Source organism: Amphiura filiformis, chromosome 4, assembly GCF_039555335.1.
Source record: "Amphiura filiformis chromosome 4, Afil_fr2py, whole genome shotgun sequence".
Taxonomy (NCBI): domain Eukaryota; kingdom Metazoa; phylum Echinodermata; class Ophiuroidea; order Amphilepidida; family Amphiuridae; genus Amphiura; species Amphiura filiformis.
The window spans coordinates 50,563,777-50,588,786 of NC_092631.1; the positions used below are offsets into that span (position 1 = coordinate 50,563,777).

General features: G+C 34.6%; 1 protein-coding gene across 1 annotated transcript in view; it reads right to left on the reverse strand.

Moving 5' to 3' along the window:
- Positions 1–25,010, reverse strand: part of LOC140150244 (uncharacterized) — a 59,905-nt gene that overhangs the window by 19,716 nt on the left and 15,179 nt on the right. The window contains exons 2-7 of the mRNA XM_072172247.1: positions 12,866–13,075; positions 9,173–9,293; positions 6,164–6,273; positions 5,457–5,524; positions 4,353–4,543; positions 3,012–3,086 (exon numbers count right to left, since the gene is read on the reverse strand). Of these exons, the coding sequence (XP_072028348.1) occupies positions 3,012–3,086; positions 4,353–4,543; positions 5,457–5,524; positions 6,164–6,273; positions 9,173–9,293; positions 12,866–13,075 (775 nt within the window). The remainder of the gene's footprint in view (positions 1–3,011; positions 3,087–4,352; positions 4,544–5,456; positions 5,525–6,163; positions 6,274–9,172; positions 9,294–12,865; positions 13,076–25,010) is intronic.

A 25,010-nucleotide genomic window follows, 5' to 3' on the forward strand; every position in this document is an offset into this window, starting at 1 on the left:
AACGTCATTGAGGTATGTTTAACATCTTTTTATCGAAATACTTTATTTACGGGTATTGTATTGTCTGTTTTAAGATTTATACAGCCTGCATAGTAGAGTAAAGTTACCACATGACCCCCAAAAAAATTGCAACAGAGGGATTTTGGTATTTTCTTGCAATATAAGGTGTAATAAATAACATATCAAAAGTTTACACAAATTTAACTTGGGCGAGGGGTCCAACTGCGACGTAATCAAAATGGCCGCCAAAAGCTGGAAAAATACCCATTAATCTACTGATTCGTTTTTGATGAGATACGCTGTTCATTTTGATTAGGTATATTACTTTGAACCGACAATCTTATCAAAATTAATAGTGTCCGTATTATTTTAACAAGTAACTATTCAAATTGACAAGATCTCCAACTCATTATTTGACAATATTACCCCTTTCATTATGACAAGATTTTGTTATGTTCCCCTCTGACAAAACAAACTATTCAAATTTGATTTTTTTTTTGTCATATTTGACAAGACAAACTACTCAAATTTTATACATATGGAAAGGTTTCTATACAAAAACGATTCTCTTATAAACCAACATGCGCACAGTTTCCACCTCGATACACCAGAGCACACGTTTTCCTCCAAGAGCTTCCAAGCAGAGAACAACAAGCAGTGAATGTCTCCACCACAGTCTTTGATTACACTACACGGTTGAGTGCATAGCAATGTGAGAGCTGTGGAGCTTCTAGCTGAAAATGGGCCTCTTTGATTGGTTTTTGTCGAAACCTCAAGTGTTCCCTTCATCCAATCAGATTTTTGTTTTGTTTTTGTATCAAACGAAAGCCAACACTTCCCCCTAAAAACACTTTTAGTCACTAGGTCAACAGTGTTATATATATATAACAAGGCGAACGTTTTTTGACCAAAATGTAGGTTTTAAAAGTCAAAACCTTAAATGTTCCTTACAATATTTGTCAAATTTTATGCCATTAAATGAAAAAGCACACTTATATTGTCCAAACACTAGAGTCACTAGAATGAGCAATGGCCAATTCTCTTTAAATTGCAAATTTATTAATCTTGTGCAAAAACTTACTATTTTCGCCTGTTTTGTCATACAGTTATAAATTCAATGAACTATGACTTTGCTAAAAGAGCGCTTACAAGTTGGGTCATTTTTGACAAGAACATTTTTTTTAATGACATGGCAATCTTATCAAATTTGATGAGTTTCTTGTCATTTTGATGAGAATATCAGATTCATTTTGAAGCGAAATATGTTGTGTTCTCCATCTGAATAGTTTCTCTTGTCAAATTTGACAAGTTTCTATTCACAAATAAGTAGATCGCTTTAAGAGTGTATTAAATGTTATTATCGGTGTTAAATTATTGCACCGTATTTATAATAAAATATTATTATCGGTGTTAAATTATTGCACCGTATTTATAATAAAATATTATTATCAGTGTTAAATTATTGTACCGTATTTATAATAAAATGTTATTATCGGTGTTAAATTATTGCAACGTATTTATAATAAAATATTATTATCGGTGTTAAATTATTGTACCGTATTTATAATAAAATATTATTATCGGTGTTAAATTATTGTACCGTATTTATAATAAAATATTATTATCGGTGTTAAATTATTGTACCGTATTTATAATAAAATAAACATCAAAACTAAAGGGTATCAACCATTTTGATTCATATCGACAACGTGGCTTCATCCTCATAAGGTCACAAGGAATCTTTGCACTTTACAACACCATAATTGTGATACATAATATCTCAAGAGTTTTTAAGTAGTTCCTCCACGAATGCGTCTTTCTTTAATTGTTTTATTATATATTCTGTTTGATGTCTACTCTATTCACTTCGGACCCACGCATTAATTTGTGAGATTCTGCAAAGAGTACGCTTGTAAAATGTGAACTATCTCTTGTCCGAAGCGATACTGATTAAGCAAACACTTGGTGGGTAAATCATGTTACACCTCCCACACGATTTCATTTTTTAAATCTTCAATAATCATTTAATTTCTTGTCATCAACCACAAAATTTGCATCAACGGTGCTTAAACATGATACTCTTTAAGAGTTTTAGCACTTGATTGATTGAAGAAAGTTAGAGTTGCCAAAATGCGTCTGATGTCCAAGAGGTATTGGAACCTTCAGACAAGCATTATTTTGCTCAAGTTGTCTCCATCATGTTTTATAAAGGTCTATAATCGGAGACAGAATAAAAAGTTTGCGTCTGACATCACCTGTCATTCAAACTCAAAAACGATTTTGAAAGCGGTGGTAAAACAGCGTGCCTTATGGTTAATTTGGCACTTTCAAACATACAAACCGTCTCAAGGGTAATATGATATTGTCTTAGCTGAAGGCATCGTGTCAACAGTTCCTAGAAAAGTTGCTTTTTGCCTTGTAAAAGTACAGTAATTTTTCGCGATTTTCTGCGATTTCTTTTTTCTGATCAACAAGAGTTGTAGGGATTTTGATTGACGGTGACGTCAGACGCAAAAAAAATCTATCTCAGATTATAGGATTCATTTTTCTAAACTTATAATAATTGCCACTGGCTTGGTTCAAATCCCCGTATAGCAAAACAATGGTTTTTGTACTGCTATTGTTATTGTGAAGAACTGAATACAATACACATAGCTTTTGTTAAATTCCGAATTTGATTGACACTTCTATTGACTGATTTGTCTTCATGGGTTAAGAACCTGACATGCAACTCATTATAAAATTGGATTGATTGAGCCCATATTTATTGGTCAGGCTATGAATTTTAAAATATTGGACAAGACGTAGTCGAGTCCAATATTTTAATATTCATAGAGAGACCAATAAATAACGGGCGTACAGCATCCAATTTTATCATTATTATGCGTTGCATCTAATATTTTCACACATTTGGATCCATGAAAACATAATAGTGGTTATAACGGTCTTAGATGAAGTATATATTACCATTGAATGAATGGGGCAAAAAAAGAGGAGTTTGTCAACTCTACCTGTTGTACCTCTGAGTGGAGTTGGTGATGACGGAGATTGTGTCGTTTCGACTGTTAAAGTAGAATCAAGTATCACTGAAAAACAGTACAGAAATAGAGGAAAAATAGCATAGAAATAGAGATATATATTTAAATAATCACTTTTAAATTATTAATAAAATATTCTTCATATTCAGAATGTAATTTGGTGCGTCTGATGTGCTGTGCAAAGGTGCAGGGTGACCGAGCCCTTAAATAGGGGTCCATTTCACTAAACCTTTAACCCTTCGTAACTCAAATAACCGTTCGTAAAGTTACGAATACCCAATACTAGACGTAACTTTACGAAGGTCAATGTAGTGAATCTCTATACCCGTTCGGTTATTTGATGTGATCATTTATTATCGGTTATTTGATGTGATCATTTATTAATTATTCTAACAAAACATTATATAATGTTAAATTCTAGACCTGAATAACACCTCGGTCCTACAGCCATCACACTAATATACACACACATATATTTTTTTTTTTTTTTTTTTTAACATAGCTTTTTGTTTCTATTTCAAATTATTCATATTTTTTATGCTTCTTTGTGGTACTTTTTCTTTCAACTGTACATTTGTGTGCAAATTGAGGGCGCTATTTACATGAATTTTAAATTTAAATTACCCAAATACTAGTGTGAGTTATACCGTACATTACATGATAAAAAGGTGTTTTTTTAATTCCCTTGTCATTTGTTAGTGTTTTTGTTGATGTTCTAATACCATTGTACAAGTGTAATCCCTTGTAAAGATGCAAATAAGATTTCAGATAAATAGCGCCATCATTGTTCAACTTTTCTTTAAAATGACTCAATTTTACATGCCATTAAACAACCGTGTTCGTAAGTAAGTTTAGTTTTGATTTCAAGACTTACGAAGCTTCGTAAAGTTTAGTGAAATGGAGGTCACATTATGTTGAATCCCATGAATAATTTATTCGAATAATTTATATTATATTAACTACCAGGACTCTGACAGTGAGTTCAGAAGTATGTTATTGTGTGGAAGCGGCCATTGACCCTGTCAACGCGTATCAGGAACTACCGGTCGCTAACGGCGAACTTGAATGCGCCCTATACGCGTTATTGATCGCGTAGGACGCTTGTGCTGGCGACGCGTTCGTTAGCACCCCGGTGACCCCCGCGATGACGTTAGCACCTGTTATATAGCACCCTATGGGACTCCCATACGTGTGATTCGCGGGATTTTATTTTCAGGCTTTGTAGCGTGCAAATTTGGCTGGTCCGTTTTTGACAGTGGGGGACCTGCAATTACGTACATTCTACTCCATCATATCGTACAAGTCTCAACTTACCATCTGTGACAAAGATTGCTTCTAACTTTGCGTGACGATTTTGCATAATAATATTGTTTTTAGAGCCAAAATCAATGACATTTTGAATTTCTTTCCGTGTCCATTCTTTCCGTGTGTCGTCTGGAAAGGTTTCTACAGCCTTAGGTAGAGATGAAAGAATAATAGTGACATCGACGTACACACTGCCAGCTCTGAAAGAAACATGAAAGCGCAGCTTAATTATTTAACCAGACTAGATATCCTTGTACAGCTGGTTCCAGATCAGGGGTAATTGTTGTTTGCATTATGTAAAAGAAATGTTTCCCTAAATTTAAAAAAAATACCTCAATCCAAAAAAAAAAAAAATTTAGAAACAACGAATGTTATTCTAGAAGCATTAGTAGAATTGACCTTTTCAGTAAATCACATAAGCCTTTGTGAGTACACCTGAGATGTCGACATTTGACGTCGCGCCGATTTGCGCTAATGCGCACATAATTTAGCGAACATCGTTACTGCGCATTACAAGTCAGCGTGACCTCAAATAACGACATCTCAGGTGTTCTCGCAAAGGTCTATATGGGATTTACCGAAGAGGTCAATTAATCTGGAACCTCTAGCACCTTCCCCATTGTAGCCATGGTTATTATCTTTCAGTAAGCGGTCCAGTGCTTTTTGTTAATTCCACTTTTTAAAAAGTCACCTAATTGTACAGAAATCTCCGGATGCTGGCAACACATGTCAGTGATTTAGATTCAAAGACTATAACAAAACTGGTCATAAACCAGCTAATAACAAAATGAGCTAAATATCTGTCACGAATTTAAGTCTTTGCAACATCGAACATAACATATGTACACGCAAACTAATACACGATTCTGCCAAAGTATGCTTTGCTTCTACAGACCCACAAGATAGACATGGCACCCAAATGAAAGGCATAGAAATTCAGGAGGGGCTCAATGAAGTTATTTTTCCACCAAAAGCAATGTCGTGACTTGTCGCAACTTTCATTTTTCTGTTGAATTATCAATCATGTAATGTTTTCAATGACCTACACGTGATCTGTAGAGATATAGCAAACTTTTCGTGATTCAATTTTACCAAAAAAAATGCTTTACATACCGAAACCCATTGAAGACCGTGTCCATGTAAACCTGTTTGAGTGTACTGTTACGAAAAATACTATCCAGCTGTAAGTAAAGTGTATTATAACATCGAATCACTATTATAGTCTAAATCACATATCATCAGATTCAACTTGTTTATTGAAATTAATCATTCAATTAGGAAAGCATCATTTCTTAGGCACCAGAAACAAATTTGTTCGATCTTTGGATCGACCGTCGATGTCTATTATTAATGAACTATCAACTAATTAATCTAATTAATAAGAATTAATGCTACATTCATGTCGGTCAATATCACTAAAGGCAATAATTACTATATTATGATCATTAACAATAGTAAATTAATTGATTTCATAAATAACACGGATCGAACAAGCATCGATGGTCGATCGATTGTTTCTATTGCCTTACGGCTGTATCAAAATGATTGGTACCCATCAGAATTGATGGCTATTGAAAAGGCTGTCTCTTCCAAATGCAACATCGGATCTCCTTGAAATGACCATGATTTATAGTCATATGACTGTTTATCACATTCATCAACCAATGATGTTGATCCTATGTTGCATTTTGATGTGGCAGTGATATTTGTATCACTGAAAACTTTGTGTGTGTGTGTGTTTTTTTTAATACATAAATTGGATGTATGGCATCGGAAACAAAGTGAAATAAGATAAAACCAAGAAAATAAACGGCTCTTACCATCGATAACATATCACTACGCAACTCATTGTACTCTTGACTTGTAGCATCACCATATGCTTCTTTGTAGGTTAAGTTAAGTTTGAGGGCGGCTGATGCTCGTAACGAATCTGTGAAGAACATACAGGTTACTTGTCACAATGTGTATTTATACCAAGCTATCATCCACTAAGTTGTTTTAATAACATTATGATTACCACCCTCTCTGATATGCTAATCAAATGATGTACCAATACCAATTTGGTAGCATGTTTCTATTCACACCACAACAAGCACTAACAGGTCAAGTATTACGCTGAAACACTACAAGTATCAACATTTCCTGTATATTCCGTTTCCCCCTTAAAGTTAAAGTTAAATCCTTCCCAAGCATTTCGGCCCATTGGGGCGCCTATCTCCGTTTCATAACTCTAGGCCACATGGCTGCAAGCAGAAAAGCTACAGCAGGGGGTTAGTTCACTGGTAGCCATGTGTTTAACTTTCCCTACTCCATTCTTTCAATGCCGAACGCCTGGCAAGAAGGCAGTAGGTACCATTTTGAAAGCCTTTGGTATGGCCCGGCCGGGATTCGAACCCGCGACCTCCCGATCGTGAGGCGGACACTCTAACCACTAGGCCACCACCCCTTACGCACAAAAAAACCCAACAATTCCCCCATACTCATTTCATAGCTATTTACCATGCATGTTGAACCAGTAAATGGCAAACCTACGTTTTGTTCTGAATTAAGGGATCTAATATTAACGTTTAGCGACATTTTCACGTAATTTTTGTGGGAGCTGAGCGTACACCAGAATTATCGGGGAATTTTTACAGGACAGTCAATTGTAGCCAACAATCGGGCTTGTTACCCTGATCGGAACCGACTGTAACAAGGTCTTTTATCATGGGTCAACTGCCCCGCCATTACCAGATGAGCCACGGGGAGAGGGGATTCTGCATATGATTAATAATACTATCTAACCGAGGGCGCACACACCCGTTTTTAATCGACCCACCGTGGACCTCACATACCTCCACATGTGTAAAATATAGCGATTCAGGCACACCATAATGGACCTTGTGTCAAGGGTTCATTGATTAAATCCCTTTTCCAATTTCTCGTAAGAATGCATTGGTATAAGATTGTTTATGGTTCTAAGTATGTGGTGTGGGCGGAGTGTAGGGGAGGATTTGAGATGTGGGGGTGTGTGGGGGTATGCAAGTACCCAACACACAATCACGGTCCCTTAGGCTTATGGTGTACCAGAATCGCTATATTTTACATATACAAGCACCCAACACACAATCACTAAAATATACCCCCATACAACGTGTTTGAAATGCAAATATTAAATTTCCGCTCCTCTCCTATTGTGTCGAATTCAATTTTGTGTCTAAAATAAGTAAAGGCAACACGTAGCAAAATACAATAGCTCCTAAAATAGCTTTAATGTTTTGATTGATCATACTCGGTAACCATATTGCTATAATTAGTTTTTCAAATGAAAACATTGAAATAGGAGAGATATTGTTTAGAAAAATGGTGTAGTCAAAGACCTTTCTGAGTTATAACACGTCCATTCTGACAACTACAGCAAAATTGAAATAGGAAACTGAGTATACCTTTTGGGTCCATGATGCCACAAATACTAATTAAGTTTGTAGTATCCTCAACGTTTAAGTTTCCCCTGACGCTTTTTAATATAAATGGAAAAAATATTTTATGAAATGTAAAAATGTAAAAAGGTATGTGTAGCCTTCTTTGTTTTACACATCTGGACTAATTTATAGTGTCACACATCATTGTGCTTGGTGCATCATGTAAAAAGACCCTTTTAAAAAGGAACACCCTCATGAAAATCACCTTTTCTTTAATAAAGGTGATATGATTACCAAATTTGTGTCATTACAAGGGGTAAAATATATGATGTGCCCTCAGTAATTTTATTTAACTTTGTTTACAAGCTGAAAGTATGTCATGAGAGATATGAGACAAGGGGAAACCCTTGGAAGTAATCATGATCTTGGTTGTGCTTCAAAAAGAGGTACATTTTAACCAGTTTACATAGCCAATAATGTGCTATTTTTAATACAGCAACGAATGAGATTTTTGAGTACATAAATCTGCTCCTTCACATCAAAGGATTGAAGTTCTTTTGTCGACTTGTTGGAGTTTGGTTTATAAAACAACATATCTGTCAAATACGGTGGAGCAGTGCAGAAAGAAGCCTGTTTCCTGGAGAAAGGGTGATTGGTGAAAGAAGCACCATCTTTGGAGAAGGCAGCGCAAGGAGATAAATGTTTGGAGAAGGCAGCACCATTTTTGTGTGAGGATTTTATACGCAAGGATATATAAATGCAAGTGTACAATGGACTTCGCTGTTTTCGCAGGACAAGTGAATAAGGATATATACATCAGCCGTCCAGAACATTGGAAGAACTCTATGATCAGCTTGAAGAAGACAGCTGGAATTGCATCTGAGTCCAAAGGAGTCAACTCTGAAACAATACAGTTGGCCCTGCCCATGGACTCATATGCAACTTTTAAAACGGCTTCTCTTTTACACAATAAACCATTGTGGCCGAACGCAATGATGTGTGATGCTATACATTGGTTCATATTGGTAAAACAAATAAGGCTACGCATACCTCGTGGGGTTAACAAGACAATACAGACTAGACGGTACTAAACAGCAAATGTAGGCATTAGAAGTAGGTAAAGTTCGATGGCCAAAAATGACCATTCCCTTTTAAAAAAAAAACAAGGAATAATTGAGTACTCACTAAACAAAGAAATAATTGAGTACTCACTAACAAATGAATAATTGAGTACTCACTAAACAAAATAATGTTTGAGTACTCACTAAACAAAGGAATAATTGAGTACTCACTATAAACAAATGAATAATTGAGTATTCACTAACAAAGGAATATTTGAATACTCACTAAACAAAGGAATAATTGAGTACTCAATAAACAAAGGAATGTTTGAGTACTCACTAAACAAAGGAATGTTTGAGTACTCACTGTACGTCATTGGTACATCACTATCTGATTCATTTCCTTTGGTAGCGAAGAATACGATCATAAAGGCGATAATTCCTAAGAACAACGACAATGCCATAAAAACAGTAACTGCTGCTGCCCACTGTAAGAAATAGAAATAATTGGCAAGTTGAATTGCTATAGGTCTAAATCTCTTCTTTCTTATTTTTAAATCCATTTTTGCTAATAGTATGTAGGCACCAATGATCGAGGTATGCTATGAGATTGTTTTTAAAGCTTTTTAAACGAGCTTTTAAGCTCGTTTAATTAAAATTATTCAATGAAATAAATATTAATGTGACATGTTAGTAGTAGGGCCAACAAAAAAGTCAACTTCTTAAGGGGGTACTACACCGCTCGATAAATTTGTGTCTATTTTGTTGACTTTTTGTTAAGGGGGTACTACACCCATGTGGTAAATTTGTGATTATTTTTGCATTTTTCTCAAAAACTAATAACACAGTGATAACTAAAGTTATGTATATTATTGGGGCAAGGAATCCAATTACTACACTGGAATTTCAGTGACCCAAGACAAGCGGTTTGTTATTTATGATCAGAAATAAGGTACCGCTAGGATGTACCTCGTTTCCTATCATATATACCGAACCGCTTGTTTTGAGTCACTGAAATTTCATGATAGTAATTGGATTTCTTGCCCCACATTTAGCATATGTTAATCCCATTTAGAAATGTGACGGGAACTGTTTAAAATATAAGGGTAGGTCCGGGGAGGACAAGCAAACAAGTAGTAACCAGATTCTTTTAGAAGGCCACATCTTCCACATGTTTTCTCCTTTTTTCTTGGCTATTTAAACAAATAACTAATTGCCGAAACCGCGTTCCCTTTCTCACTAGAATCAACGATTAACCACCACTTAGATGAATTATGCTGTACTGGTGCATGTTTTCCTTGTACAAAATAAGTGTTTGGATCAAGGAAAATCGATTTAAGACCCAGAGGAGAGGTCAATTTTTGTTTGTATTCATTTTTAAGAGAATAAACTACAGCTGCATTTCAGGCACCTTAACTCCAATTTGGATGGGATTTTCAGCATAGTGTCGCCATCTAAATCTTACTTGAAACAATAACACTTTATGTCATGAATATTAAGGACTAATTTTTCTTGATAAAGTCAAGTCTCACCGACAATTGAATGCAATAAGTTTTATTTTTGTATCAAATGCAGTTTTCAATCATATTGTTCTGGAGTAGTGCTAAGTTGAATTTACTTGAAAGATACAAATGTCCTTTGATGTTTACATCACACAATTTGTCAAGTAAACAAATAATTACCTGAGGAAGCGCACTACAATGGAAGGATCACACAATTGCAACACTTTTTGGCGGTCTCTTTGTATCACAAAATGAGATAAAAGACACTAGCAAACTTTCTTGTTTAAACAAAAACTTAAACTTAAACTCTCACTGTGACATGTTCAGATAAGTCTCTTGCTTGAGAAAACACAACTCAATATTAGGTGTGTCCACCCCTTGTCAGCTCAAGGTTACGTGCGTAATACCAAAGTAATTAGTAATTATTAATTGACTTTATAAAGAAATATTAGTCCTTAATAGTCGTGACATAAAGTGTTATTGTTTCAAGTAAGATTTCTTGCTATTTCAGAAAATACACTCTTGACTTGGATAAGTTGTTGAAAAAAAATAATCAGAATTTTTAACGTTGGTATTGAACTACATTTCTATTTACATTGTTGAGTTAATAGTTCTTGAGTAGTTTCATATAACCTCTGTCAAACAAAGCCCTCCCCCATCTTTCAGGTTTCCGTGAATTTTAAGGTAATAGTGACTAGTTTTATATAAGCTCTGTCAAACATAGCCCTCGTCACCTTTCAGGTTTCCATGAATTTAAAGGTAATAGTTCTTGAGTAGTTTCATAAGCTCTGTCAAACATAGATACCGTAGCCCTCCCCGCCTTTTAGGTTTCCATGAATTTGTATTTGTTTTTCAAAATAATAACCTATATTTTGAGACATTCCACCTTTTTAGTCAATAACACGTTTTCTACGGTTTTTATCAAAAACACAAATATTTCGAATTACAACCATCAAGGTAATTAAGATTGGAGTACAGACAACCTATATCATCTTTTCATACACTCCTATATCAAAGCAGCCAATCAGAAAAGCGGTTAGAAAATTACGCGGAGTGCATTGATTGTGTATAATGTGCACTCCGTACCACTTGTCGCTCGAAAAATTGACCGCTCGAAAAATGGAACAAAATAATACACTTGTACTGAGATGTTGATGCGTCTAATGCACCTATTTAAATATTCACACCATTTTTGACGCATTTTAAGGCTGAAGTAATCCTATTGTCATTCTGGTAAAAGACGTTATAAGGTTACTCGGGGCCTGTCCGCCTCCGATGGTGTTGACACTCGATCAAAGTCACGTTAAGTGAATGTACGCTACCAACTTGTGATTTTTAAATTTGGTAATCGTTTGCATTCATTCATTACTGGGTTATTGTACGTAATTGGCAAATCTTACCTTAAAGTAATTGTAATTAATTCAAACGTGGTTTTACATTTTGATCATTCATTAAGAACTGATATTTTATCAAAATAAAAGACATTTAATATTATCATTAAGCAATAAAATCATTTATATTTTATTTGGGTGACCATTTAAGTCGAGCATTAATTTGCTCTGTATGGTTTGCCCACTATGCTTATATGTATTTAAATCATTTAATTGTATTATGTATCATGTATCTACATAGTAAAATAAACTGAAACTGAAAACTGAAACAACAGCATAAAATATTGCGGTTTTGTTTAAAAATGAAGTGGGTTTTGTGACCCTGAAAGAACTGTATCGTCGGAAACTTTAGTTTTGGGGTATTTTGATGCCCAAACCAAACATAACTAAATAATTGGCGTGGTTGAGGAATAAAACAGCTATCATATACTCTTATAAGCATTCAACAAAAATACCTTATTTTATTCAAACCGTTCCACGTATTCAACTATTAATCACTGATCTGTATCTTGATAACCAGTCACTGCGCACGAGACGACTATTGTTATTAAACGATATTTGAATCTGTTGAACGCATAGAAAATGAGGTATTTTCGTAAAATTCTTATATCAAGCTGAAAAAGATATTATATTCTTCCCAGATTTCAAGAACGGGACGATCAGTTGTCAAAATTCATGTGATGGCTGTTTTATTTCTAAACCACATCATCAAATATTTAGTTCTGCTTGGTTTCAAAAAACCCAACAAGTAACAACAATTGCTTTAAAAGTTACCCTTTTCAGAGTTTTGGTTAGCAGCGACGTAGCTTGCGACACCATCACGGCGTCTTGCATTCAGCGTAGTGTTTACAATCCTCCGGTCACCTGACCACCCGATGGGTGGTCAAGTGTCAGCAGATCATTGTAGATGGCGGGCAGGTCGTATCCGATTGTAAACACTATACGCTGAATGAAGACGCCGCTGCTAACCAAGACTCTGAAAAAGGTAACTTTTTAAGCAAATGTCAAGAATGACAGAGTCCAATATCAGTATCCATGCTGCTGAGTAACAACAAGTAAAGTTTCCGACGAAGATTTCTTTCACGGACATCCTGTATGTGATAATTAACCAATATAGAGAAGTTTCAAGACTGCAGATGATTTTGTCCTTTGCTAATGATACTTTACCTTGTTGTTGCAATCTGATTGTTGAGGAAATATCACTTCTGTTTTCCAGTCATGATGAAGCACTGCCGGAGGTGGTGTGTTGATCATCCGCTGGCAATCGTCATGTACAGGATCGCAAGAATCAAAACTCTGCATATGTTGAGAATTGGTTGCTGACTTTGGGGTTCCATGGCTACTGTTTATTCCAGAGTCGAATGAGTTGTTGGTATTCTAAAAAATGAGTATGAAATGATCTAATGAAAATACATGTCCTACATTTTATGACGATAATTAACACTCTTAGAAGAAAATCAGATTCAAGGAGTTCAAATGCTACAATATGTAAGGAACAGCTTTTGGCTGGCTTTTGTCATGTTTGTAGGTCAATATTTTCAGTGCCTGTAGTTTGTACTAGATTTTTGGTCCCAGGTATATATGGAGGGAAATTGAGCAGTTGTTTTAAAAGCTATGTAATGGTATGCCTTAAAAATAGTTTGAAGCTACTTGCTGTTGCTTAAGTCCTTTAAAATGGTTTTCGTTTTAAATAGCGCTTTATGGACATGATTTATACATTGCACCCATTTTAAGTGCCGGTTATATGTATTCTTACAATACAACCAAACGTAAGCAATTTACACACTTAAATTTCCGTGTGAAATCCACAAAATTATGTGTATGTCCGGAACATACCTTTTGATGATCAAATATCCTTTTGTAGATACATGTATTTAGGGGTAGAATGGGTTAATTATTTAATATCAATCTTTCTGCGCTTTCCGTTATTATTATCATTATTATTACATTATTTTATAGGGCGCTTTACGGAGCACACAGCGCCTTACAAAAAAACAAGAGCCATCCAAAGAAAGCAATACACAAGGAACACAAATACAGGATTCCAAGAGATATGCAGAAAAAATTACTCTGGAACATGTGTGTTTTCAGGCGTTATTTTTAATACAGACACAGCCTCCGATTCCGATTCCCTGATGTCAACAGAAAGATTATTCCAAAGCTGGGGGTGCAATAATAACAATGGAGCTGTCTCCGACTTATTTTCCAGATGAAGAAACAGCGGGCCTTGTTGTATCAGAAGAGTGAAGTATGTGTCTGCATCTGCCAGAAGCAGCGTCCTGAAGTAGCTGGACAAGATGATCAATCAGATATGTAGGAACTTGGTTATTTAGATATTTAAATGCATACAGAATGATCTTATAAACAATCCTTTGTTTTACTGGAAACCGAGAGAGTGAACGATGGCTTGTCCTGTTGAGGCTATCTGAATCTGAATCCACAAAAGAGATCTGTTATTCAAGCTCGAAATTAACAAACGGGGTTACAAATTAATATTAAACTTATATTATATGTATTTTACAAGATTTGTACGCATCCCAGTACTTAAAAGGGCCCGGAACCGAACTATAGGAATTACAAGATGTGTAACAAACCATTGGGAAATTGGAATGCTTACCCACGCTTTGGAACACATGACCTTAATCTTCCACCAGTGTGGTGTGTAGATTTAAAATTGAGTCACCCATTCGAATAATCCCATTTTAAATTCACACTGGGGTATGAAAGATTAAGACCTTGTCTTCCATTAGCGGGTGTATGCATTTCAATTTCAACTAGGAAAGCCCAATACGAAATATTTGAACCGAACCAATGTATTTTTAATGCTTTGATATTGTTTTTATACTAAAGTGTCTTTTGATTTGCTCTATCATTGGTTCAGTGAAGTCTTATTTCCCATCAGCTAAATGCGCCTCAAACAGTGGTACACAAATTCAAGGTCACCATTAGGGTGAATCTGAAAAACATAACATTTGGATGTTTTAATTGGCTACCCTCTCATTTGGTACATTATGTTTAAAAAACATCGCATTTTGCACATAAAGTCAATGGTGATTTTAACTATTTTCAACAAAGTACCAGAAAGTAATATTTATCTGAAATATTTCTTTAAAAACATGTGTCATCAGAGAGTTATTGGAATTTGTAACATAATTGTGAAAGGATATTCGGGATAAAATATCCCCAAATCAATTTTTTTTTTTAAATTAAAAAGGGCAAAATGGGGTTGACAGCAGTATATTCAACAGCCAGTGAGTAGATGGCCATTTGCTATATACTTTATGTATTGTGTACTGTGGCATTATGCTACCAGGCAATTGAAATGGAGTGGCAAACTGAACATTTTAATTAGGCTTTGCTCTGAATTTAGTTTGTATCTGCATTACATAATATTGAAATAGTCCATTAAAATATTGAATTGAGTGCATATGTGATGCCATCAAGCAAAATCAGTCGGAACTCGGAAATATTGATTTTGAGATATAGCCAAACAAAGGAAATATTTCCTTTTGTTTCCCCTTGTTTTGGAAACTCTTTAATTGCTAATATCTTTGGAACTGGTTGTTCAATTTAAATGTGGTTTTCTAGAAAATGCAGCTTTATAAATGTTTTTACTATCCTGTAAGAAACTGAAAATTAAATCCGAGTTCCGACTGATTTTGCTTGATCGCATCACATATTCAAATAGGTACTTACAACCAGTGAATCAAAACACTTCAAATGGTTAGAATCAGATCAATTCAATATTACATAATACTTCTCTGTGGCAGACTTATTTAATAATATGAAATGGTTTCAGGTGTGCAAGCCTTTGTTAGTGATGAACTGAATATTTATAGTAATGAATAATTCAAACAAGTAACAGGAATAAAAGCAGATGTGTTTAAAAGCTGCACTCCCCCAACAAGGATTTTCAGTTTTGTGTGCTTTTTGATGAATCTTTAACTTTATTCTTACTGATATCCATGATAATAAAAAAAGAATTTGTCATGTCAAAAATATGTGACAGTCTTTTGGCATCCATCTGACTTTTTGAAAGTGAAAACAAAAAGAAACAGATTCACCTCAAAAATCACATTGACTTCACACACAAAATTTCGGTAGGGACCTTTAAAAAAATTTCAAACGTATATGTTTTTCCATGCGATGTTTTTTAACCATAATGTACCAAATGAGATTTACCCTAGTCACCATATCCATGATATCTAAAGACTCCATAATGTATAGTCGCACTTAACTGTTCATATCGTGAAAAGATCTGTCAACCTTGTCAAAGTTGCGATGCCAAAACTGCGTTGACAAAACTTACGTTTTCAATTTTTTTTGGATATTACATGTATTACTGGAGAACAAACATTTGACGTTCTGAAAAAATTTGACAAACACAAAGCAACGAAAGGCAACGTAACCAAAGGATATATAAAACAATTGTATGCTTATAGAACCAACCCCACCGACAAAGTTGATGAAATAAATAGGGAATTGTAAACGTGAGTACATCATAGGTAACCCCTGGGCTCGGCGTTGAAATCGTCGATATCCAGGTAAATGTTGACCAGTGCATCAATAAAACAAGATCTCTAGTAAGCCTAGGATACCAGGGCACTAAGGCCACGCTACATTTACCCTCAGCGCTGCCTGAGCTAGCTAGAAAAAAATTCTAAGGTATCATGAGCCACAAAAATCCGATTTAAATGTCTGCAAATCAGCATTTGAATTTCATGCGTGGCGGCAAATTTGGTCCATGCATTGACTAACAATGAGTTGTAGTCGGCTAGGTGGTGATTTGCTCGATTACCGAACACGAATGTGTTCTTCGTTGACAATATCACGTACAAGCCCTCCCCGTGGAGTGTGCTTTAGAAGGCGTTCAACCCAAGGGACTTAACTACCAACCAGCTTTTCGCTGCCTTTTGTAGGTCAATATTTTCAGATCCTGTAGTTTGTACTAGATTTTTGGTCCCAGGTATATATGGAGGGAAATTGAAAAGTTGTTTTAAAGGCTATGTAATGGTATCCCTTAAGAATAGTTTGAAGCTACTTGTTGTTGCTTAAGTCCTTTAAAATGGTTTTCGATTTAAATAGCGCTTTAAGGACATGACTTATATTGTCTATCCATTTTAAGTGGTTATGTATCCTTACAATAAAACGTAAGCGTTTAAAGTAACTCACTGAAATTTCCGGGTGAAATTCATAAATGTATTACTAATACTATTAGTCCGGAACATACCTTTTGATTTCAGTGTAAACATGGTCAAATACATTTTCTCAGGGTTCGTTTGGCATTTTGACGTTTGCTTATAAATAAACACTACAAAAGGTGACAGATTAATATAAAATACATGTATTCATGTATTTAATTGATTTGTATCTGTATGAATGGATATAAATGTTACAAAAATTATGTTAGAGAATTATAACAAGGTCCAGATTTTGACAAACCCATCTTGTTACTGAAAAGGCTATGTTGCATTGTTGCAAATGCATAACGTATTGAGGTATATGTAGCATTATCTGCCTAAAATCGTTACAATAAAGTTACTGTCATTTTTTGATCAAGTTTCGATTTTAGTTTATTTGTTTTCATCTCAATTCATATCATTATTATTTGAAATGGAAAATTCAAGATAAAAATACATTATGATATTAATTACTAAGATAAACCATAAGAATATGAAGAGAGAAGAGATGTGGATGTTACAAACGCGAAGCGTGAAGCTTGTGGCACCTAGTCTGAACAAGATGGAAATTGAACTTACACTAAGATATTAATGTGTACAATGATGATATCATGTGGTCGAAATTAAAAGAAATGTAACTTATATGGAATCACTAAACCATATAATACTCAAAAGTACAATAATAAAATATAAAATAAATGACATATTTTGATACAAAGCTGGACTAAAATGAGTAGCGTATGATCCTATCACTATACAGAAATGTTGACCAAATCGTTTTCAAATATATTGTGTCAAATAATTAATTACTTGGGTATCTTAATAATAAAAACATAGTAGTGTTGAGCTCTGGTTAGATAAATTTTATTCAAATACACTACAAAAATAATATTTTTCCTTTTAAATACATTGTGATAAATTATGTAAACAATATTTTATAACCACATTGTCAAAAACAATTATAGGTTCTAACCCAATGCTAATTAAAGTACAGATATCATATTTCATTTAATGAAGTAAGCCACCCTTTCTCAATCCTTTTCGTCTGTATAGAAGGTCAATAAAACACTTCTAACTGCAATCGGAGGTCCCGGGTTCAACCATCTCTAAATTCCACCAACTGATTGCTCTTTAACGCTAGCAAAGTTACGTAATTAGGTCAAAACAATTTTGAACATATCGCGCTGCACTACAAGCAGGTTGAACTTATCACCTGTGTATGTCTGCAATCATAGATTGAATACAATACTGGTCTTTTCAAAGATACTAATCTTACAGGTGCAAGTGATCAGCATGATATGGTTCAATGCAGAGGTACCGCGTGAACGTATCAGTGCAGCGCGGTATATTCAAAAATTGTTTTGACCTATTGCTATGGTAGTTAATCCGATTATTACGTAACTTCGCCAGCGTATACTCCCATCACGTTTTAATTTACTTAAGAGAAGGGAACATTAAAGTAGCGTTCTCTGAAATGTTTTTCGATAAATTCATTAATTTCTCAAAAAGTAAAAATCACAGTTTACAAATAACGTTTAAGATGAAAGCCATTATTGAGGGGTTAATTATTGTATCATTGCGATCGGTCTGACACCAATGCAAAGATTTGTTTCGGTGTCCCAAGTTCATAGTCATTTAAACTCATGCTGGGTTTTACAGATCGCCTGGAATTGCATATAAGTTTCAGTGATTGTTGCAAAGGGGTGATATGTTCCTCAAAAGCGTTTCCGCATGGAATGTATATACCTATTTTAGATCTTACTGTCCGTTATTTTAATTTATAAGCTCTTCAATCTGACAATTTGCAAAGTCTTTTACACATCAAAAGGGTCGCCTGAGTTAATCCCGATGTTTTTGACAGTATCGGTTTTGTAACCAAACAACTAGCCACATTCTTTCCTAGAATTTACTACAACCGCAGATTTTAAATGAGAACTAAAAGTATTAGAATAAGTCATGTAAATATGGACTATCGCAGAATTTTTTTTTTTTTTTTTTTTTTCTATGTTCTTGCTAAGAAGAACATTAAGAACTTACCTAAAACATCTTATGTAGTTTGCATACCTTTGTTTGTTTTGGTGATTGACTTTCATGTAGCATAGAATCGGTCATCCGCCTTTCATGACTTTAATACAAATACCATGAAGATGACGTGAAAATAATTATATCCTTGACATTCTAGAATAAAATCCGAGAGAAGTTAAGAATATACTTGAAAGCTAAAACAGGTATCAAATTTACAATTAAACAATTCAAAGGAAACGTAGCTGAGTTTAATCAATTGAGGTAATTCGATACATTTTGTCTTAATGCAATTGACATCAAAATAAACAAAATGCGTGATCCAAATGATGCGTCTTTAATTAAACAGAAATGTCAGGGGTGTGTGATTTATAATATGAGGGTCATTTAAAAAGTACTGCCTTAACTATTTTGTAACTTCAGTTTTGAATATAAGCTTCTTCAAATATTGCATGATTATACATTAGAGTGTCCCTTACAACAGTACAAGCGAGGGAACACTTACGTTAATACCATTGGTAAATTTCTGTAGATGACCTCAGAAGCATAACAAGATTTGGTACACCGGAAAGGGGAAAAATTATGAAAGAAGTTCTTGCTTTCTTTATGGTATTCTCTTGTTGTTTGTTACTGCTGTTGGTATAATTGCAAAAAGTGAAATATGTTCTGTGTTTTATGTTTAGGTGGTAAAAATGAAACCTTTGAAAGTCAGATATCTGCTTAGTGAACATAAAGAAAAAAGACAGATTGACAAAATTTATGATTCATCCTCACAGGAGATTATACAAACCATACATGAGTTTTGATATGCTAATGATTACAACTGAAACAGAGATCAAAAGCTAAGCACAATATTGCCACTGATAAAAATATTTGTTTAAATTCCAACTACTTTTATCATTATCATTTTACTGGAATCTCTGATGACTATATTGATGGAAATCATGCAGTAGTTACTTTGTATGGAATCGCTTTAGAGTTCTGTCTCGACGATAAAAGTGAAAAAATAAAGACGCTTATCCATATTTTGTTTTCCCTAGTTACGAGCTTTCGTGACATTTAAAAGGGCATTTCGTGATCCACAGCCTCATCCCCCACTTTTCTCAAAAAAGTTGAGATTTTTATATCACTGGAAACCTCTGGCTACATAATGTTTATGTACAAAAAATTTCTTGCAGATTAATTCGTTTAGGAAAGATATCGTGAAATTTGAATTTCGTTCTGGTATACAGAACGAAATTACAACACATTGTCTATGGAGCAGTGTAATACACTAAATCATGCATAACTCAAAACGCAAAATCCGAATCAACTGAAATTTTGGGAATAATCTTTTTTCATGGATATCTACTGAAAAATGTCATAAAAAGAGGATGCTAGGATCACGAAATACTATTACAAAGTGATATCTCCATAAAAGGTTTGTAACAATGCCGCATTATAAATTTGACTTATGCCTAAATACTGACAGATTCTGCCTAACTATCCGTTTTTTTCAAGAAGGACATTTTATTTCTACACTATTCTAATATTTTCTTTGTGTTTACATCACTTCAAGCCTTCTCAGTTGACCAGATGGTATTGCAGTTCAATTTGGTCTACTTACGCCTTCTCTTTGAGATTTCGTACTGATTGATAATCATGGAAAATATTAAAGGGCTACCAGAGACAACGATATGAGGGTTGAGGCAGAACTTTATGAATGACCTTAGTGTAATTGTATTATAATCCCCCTCTCTACATCATCAAACCAAATGCTTTTCATAATGATGATAATCTGAACTGCAGAACACCAATGACGCAAAACACTCTGCAAATACTTGCTGATGAAATAACATTAGAAACACGTATATAGAACACGTAGAATTTTAATTTGTTTATATTATTATTATTGTCTTTACTTTGTTAAAATAACACACTTTTTGTAAAAGAAAGCAAATTCGAATCTATGGCAATAGCAACGTCGCTTTATAATACACTGTGTGTCCCTATACGTAAATTAAAATCTGTGTACCCCAGAGATGACGATGATGGGATTGGGATGATAGTGGGCTACTTGAGTGGTTCTTAAAACCATAAACATAACATTGGATAGCAAGAATTGCAATAGAATACTAAAAGGTTTTATAAAATCTTACGTATAAAAGATAAGTATAGAAGTGAGTGTTTGTGTTTTGCAAACCTATTCTTTAAGCCTTTTATTGAAGTTATATATCATTTCAATCTCTTTCGCCCTCAGAGACCATGATTTACAAAACAAGTCGTCTTTCTTCATCATACGGTTTATGAGAACCTGTCTTTTTTTTCTATATGTTCACAAAGCAGATATCCGACTTTCAAAGGTTTAATTTTTACCTTTATTTCTTTCCATATGAAAAGGTTTGGCTTCCAAACGATTCTCTTAGGCCCTGTATCCATAGGCTGTTCCCTTGTAGCGTGTGCCCTTGTTCCGTGTTCACTTGTTCCCATGTGACCTGCCACACAGACAACGAACCTTTGTTTTGCTTAGGTACGTTGTCTGTGTGGCAGGTCACATGGGAACAAGTGAACACGGAACAAGGGCACACGCCACAAGGGAACAGTCTATGGATACGGGGCCTTATTGATGCATCTACACACAGTTTCCACTTCGATACACCCGAGTACACAGATATTTTCAAAGCACACCTAGTCTAGCTTCTACGCAGTCTGTGTTTATACTAGACGGTTGAGTGCATAGCATCATAAGAACTGTGAGAGATCTAGTGGTAAATAGGCATCTGCATGTCATAAGGATCTTTTACACGTAAATTTACGCTGGAACAATTGATTCTAGGGATAACAATTATAAACGTGACAATTACTGTGCTACTATTTGAAACATCAGGAGTACACAGTTTCATGTGGTTTCATGTACTTTTTATTCACTTAAAGCAATAATGTGTGATTTGCATAAAGAATAGATTCCTATTTAAATTTTTGTTTCCACTGATCACATTATCCCCTTTTAATTTCGAGCTAAACAAATGAGGTATAATGAAGAAAATTGCGATTTCATTCTAGCGCCTACAATGCGTGTACTACGCTCGCAGATCGTAACATGTAATACTACACGGAGCATCTCGCTCGACGTGTGTACATATAAGCTGACATCCACGGGAGATGTTAGCAAGCAGTCGATCGATGAACTCTGAATAAAACCGGATCGAAACGGTTTTAATATAAACAGTTAAATTTTACTGTTATTAAAGCACTTCAGGCTTAGTCTTTTATGTGGTATTTTAGTACACCACTGGGCATTATATTTATGCAAAAAGTAGAAATCCGAGTAAATTTGAGGGCGTCGCTGTGAAGCAAATCACACATTTTGGCTTTAATCAAAGACAGCATAAATGTCAACAATAGAATGAGCCAATGATCGAAGTAACTCATACAGCTCCTCTTTTCCATTACGAATTGCTGGTTGGAAGATGGTACTTAAAAATGAAACCTTTGAAACGCAGATACCTGCTTATAGTGAAATGTAGAAAAGAAAGACAGATTCTCATAAACCATTCGTATGTGCGGAGTGATTACTAGGATGAAGAAAGACGACTTTCATATGGCATTATAAATCATGAGATTCACTATGGACCACAATGGCCTCATCCCAATGGCATAGTTCAATAACCTCAATTAAACAATCATAGTGCAAAATTTGACCTCAAATAGCAGAGTATGAGTTTTAGTACCCAAATTTGCAACGGTCATTCAATGAATGTACAAATATATTGGTGTTAAAGAACTGTGTCTTGATAGATGAGCATGTTGTGCATCCTAGTGATTGGTCTCTGAGGGCGAAAGAGATTGAAATGATAACGACTTGAATAAAAGTCTTATAGAACAGTTTTGCAAAACGTAAACACCTACATATCTTTACGTATAATTGTAAAAACCCTTTAGCATCTTGTGGAATTCTTGCTATCCAATGTTATGTTTCTGGCTTTAAGACCAACTCACGTGCCCCACTATCATCCCAAACCCATCATTGTCTGCTTTTGACATTACACCTCACAAATGTCAACAATAGAATGAGCCAATGATCATGATGATCGAAGTAACTCCTACAGCTCCTCTTTTCCATGATGAATTGATGGTTGGTACTTAAAAATGAAACCTTTGAAACTCAGATACCTTCTTATAGTGAACATGTAGAAAAGAAAGACAGATTCTAATAAACCGTTCGTATGTGCGGAGTGATTACTATGATGAAGAAATACGACTTTCATATGGCATTATAAATCATGAGATTCACTATGGACCACAATGGCCTCATCCCAATGACATAGTTCAATAACCTCAATTAAACAATCATAGTGCAAAATTTGACCTCAAATAGCAGAGTATGAGTTTTAGTACCCAAATTTGCAAAGGTCATTCAATGAATGTACAAATATATTGGGGTTAAAGAACTGTGCCTTGATAGATGAGCATGTTGGGGATCCTAGTGATTGGTCTCTGAGGGCGAAAGAGATTAAAATGATAACGACTTGAATAAAAGTCTTACAGAACAGTTTTGCAAAACGTAAACACCTACATATCTTTACGTATAATTGTAAAAACCCTTTAGCATGCAGTGAAAACTTTTTTGCAGGTAACATTTTACAAGTTCAACTCAACATAATTCCTATGCTATGACATTGTAAATCATGAGATTGGTCTCTGAGGTTGAAATGATAACGATGTCTTAAAGAATGGTTTTCAAAACATAAACACCTACATGTCTTTACATAAAATTAGAAAAAACCTTTCAGCATACTATTGGAATTCTTAGTATCCAATGTTATGTTTCTGGCTTTAAGAACCACTCAAGTGGCCCACTATCATCCCAATCCCATCATCGTCATCTCTGGGGTACACAGATTGTAATTTACGCAAGGGGACACACAGAGTATTATAAAGAATGATTCAAGTGACATCAAGTAACATATTTATATTATTGCTATTACCACGTAAATTCGAATTTGCTTTCAAAAAGTGTGTTATTTTTACAAAGTGAAGACAAGCAAAAACTTTATAAAAACTGTTGTAAAATTAATATTCCATAATTCTATTCCATATTGTTCTAATATAGTGCTGTAGTGTTATTTCACCAGCAAGTATGTTCCTATTTTTAACGTCATTGGTGTTCTTCAGATTATCATCATTTAATATGAAAAATATTTTGTTTTGATGATGTTCGAGTGCGAGAGAGAGGGATTACAAAACTCTCTTTTAAACGCGCTAAAGGTATTCAGAAATTCCAGTAAAATGATAATGATAAAAATGGTTTGAATCATTAGCATATCAAAACTTATCCATGTACTTTTCTATGCGGATGAATTATAAATTTTAAGGAAAATCTCTTTATAACTTTTACCGTTTCTGGTGTCCCAAATCTTTTTATGGTTTTAGGTCATCTATATAAATCAACCAATGGTATTAATGTAAGTCTGTTCTCCCTTGTACTGTTACAGACTCAAATGTATCATCATGCAATATTTGAATAAGCTACCACGTTCAAAACTGAAGTTGCAGTAGTTAAGGGATCGGAGCATTAAAGTAGCGTTCTCCAAAACTGTTTCGAAAAATTCATTAATTTTTCAAAAAGTAAAAATCTCAGTTAAAATGAAAGTCATTATTGTGGGGCTAATTATCGTATCCTTTTAATATTAATAAGTCTGACACCAATGTAAACATCTGTTTCGGTGTTCCAAGTTCATAGTCATTTACTACTGTAATTGCATATTTAGGTTTCCGTTTGGAATGTAGATACTATCTATTATGGATCTTACTGTCAGTAATGTTAATTATAAGCTTTTTGTCGACAATTTGCAACGTCTTAATATACCATAAGGGTCGCCTTCGTTAATCCAGATATGGATTTAGACTGTACCGCAAACGCCGATAACATTAGAACGGCTGTGTTATCGGTAGATTTTAAACGAGACCCAAAAGTGTTGGCAGAAATCATGTAAATATGGACTATCGCAGAATATAGCGTTTTTGTAAGAAGTTGCATTTTTGCCAATGTTTTCTATGTTCTTGCTAAGAAGAACATTAAGGACTTACCTAAAACGTCTTATGTAGTTTGCATACCTATTCCAATTCAA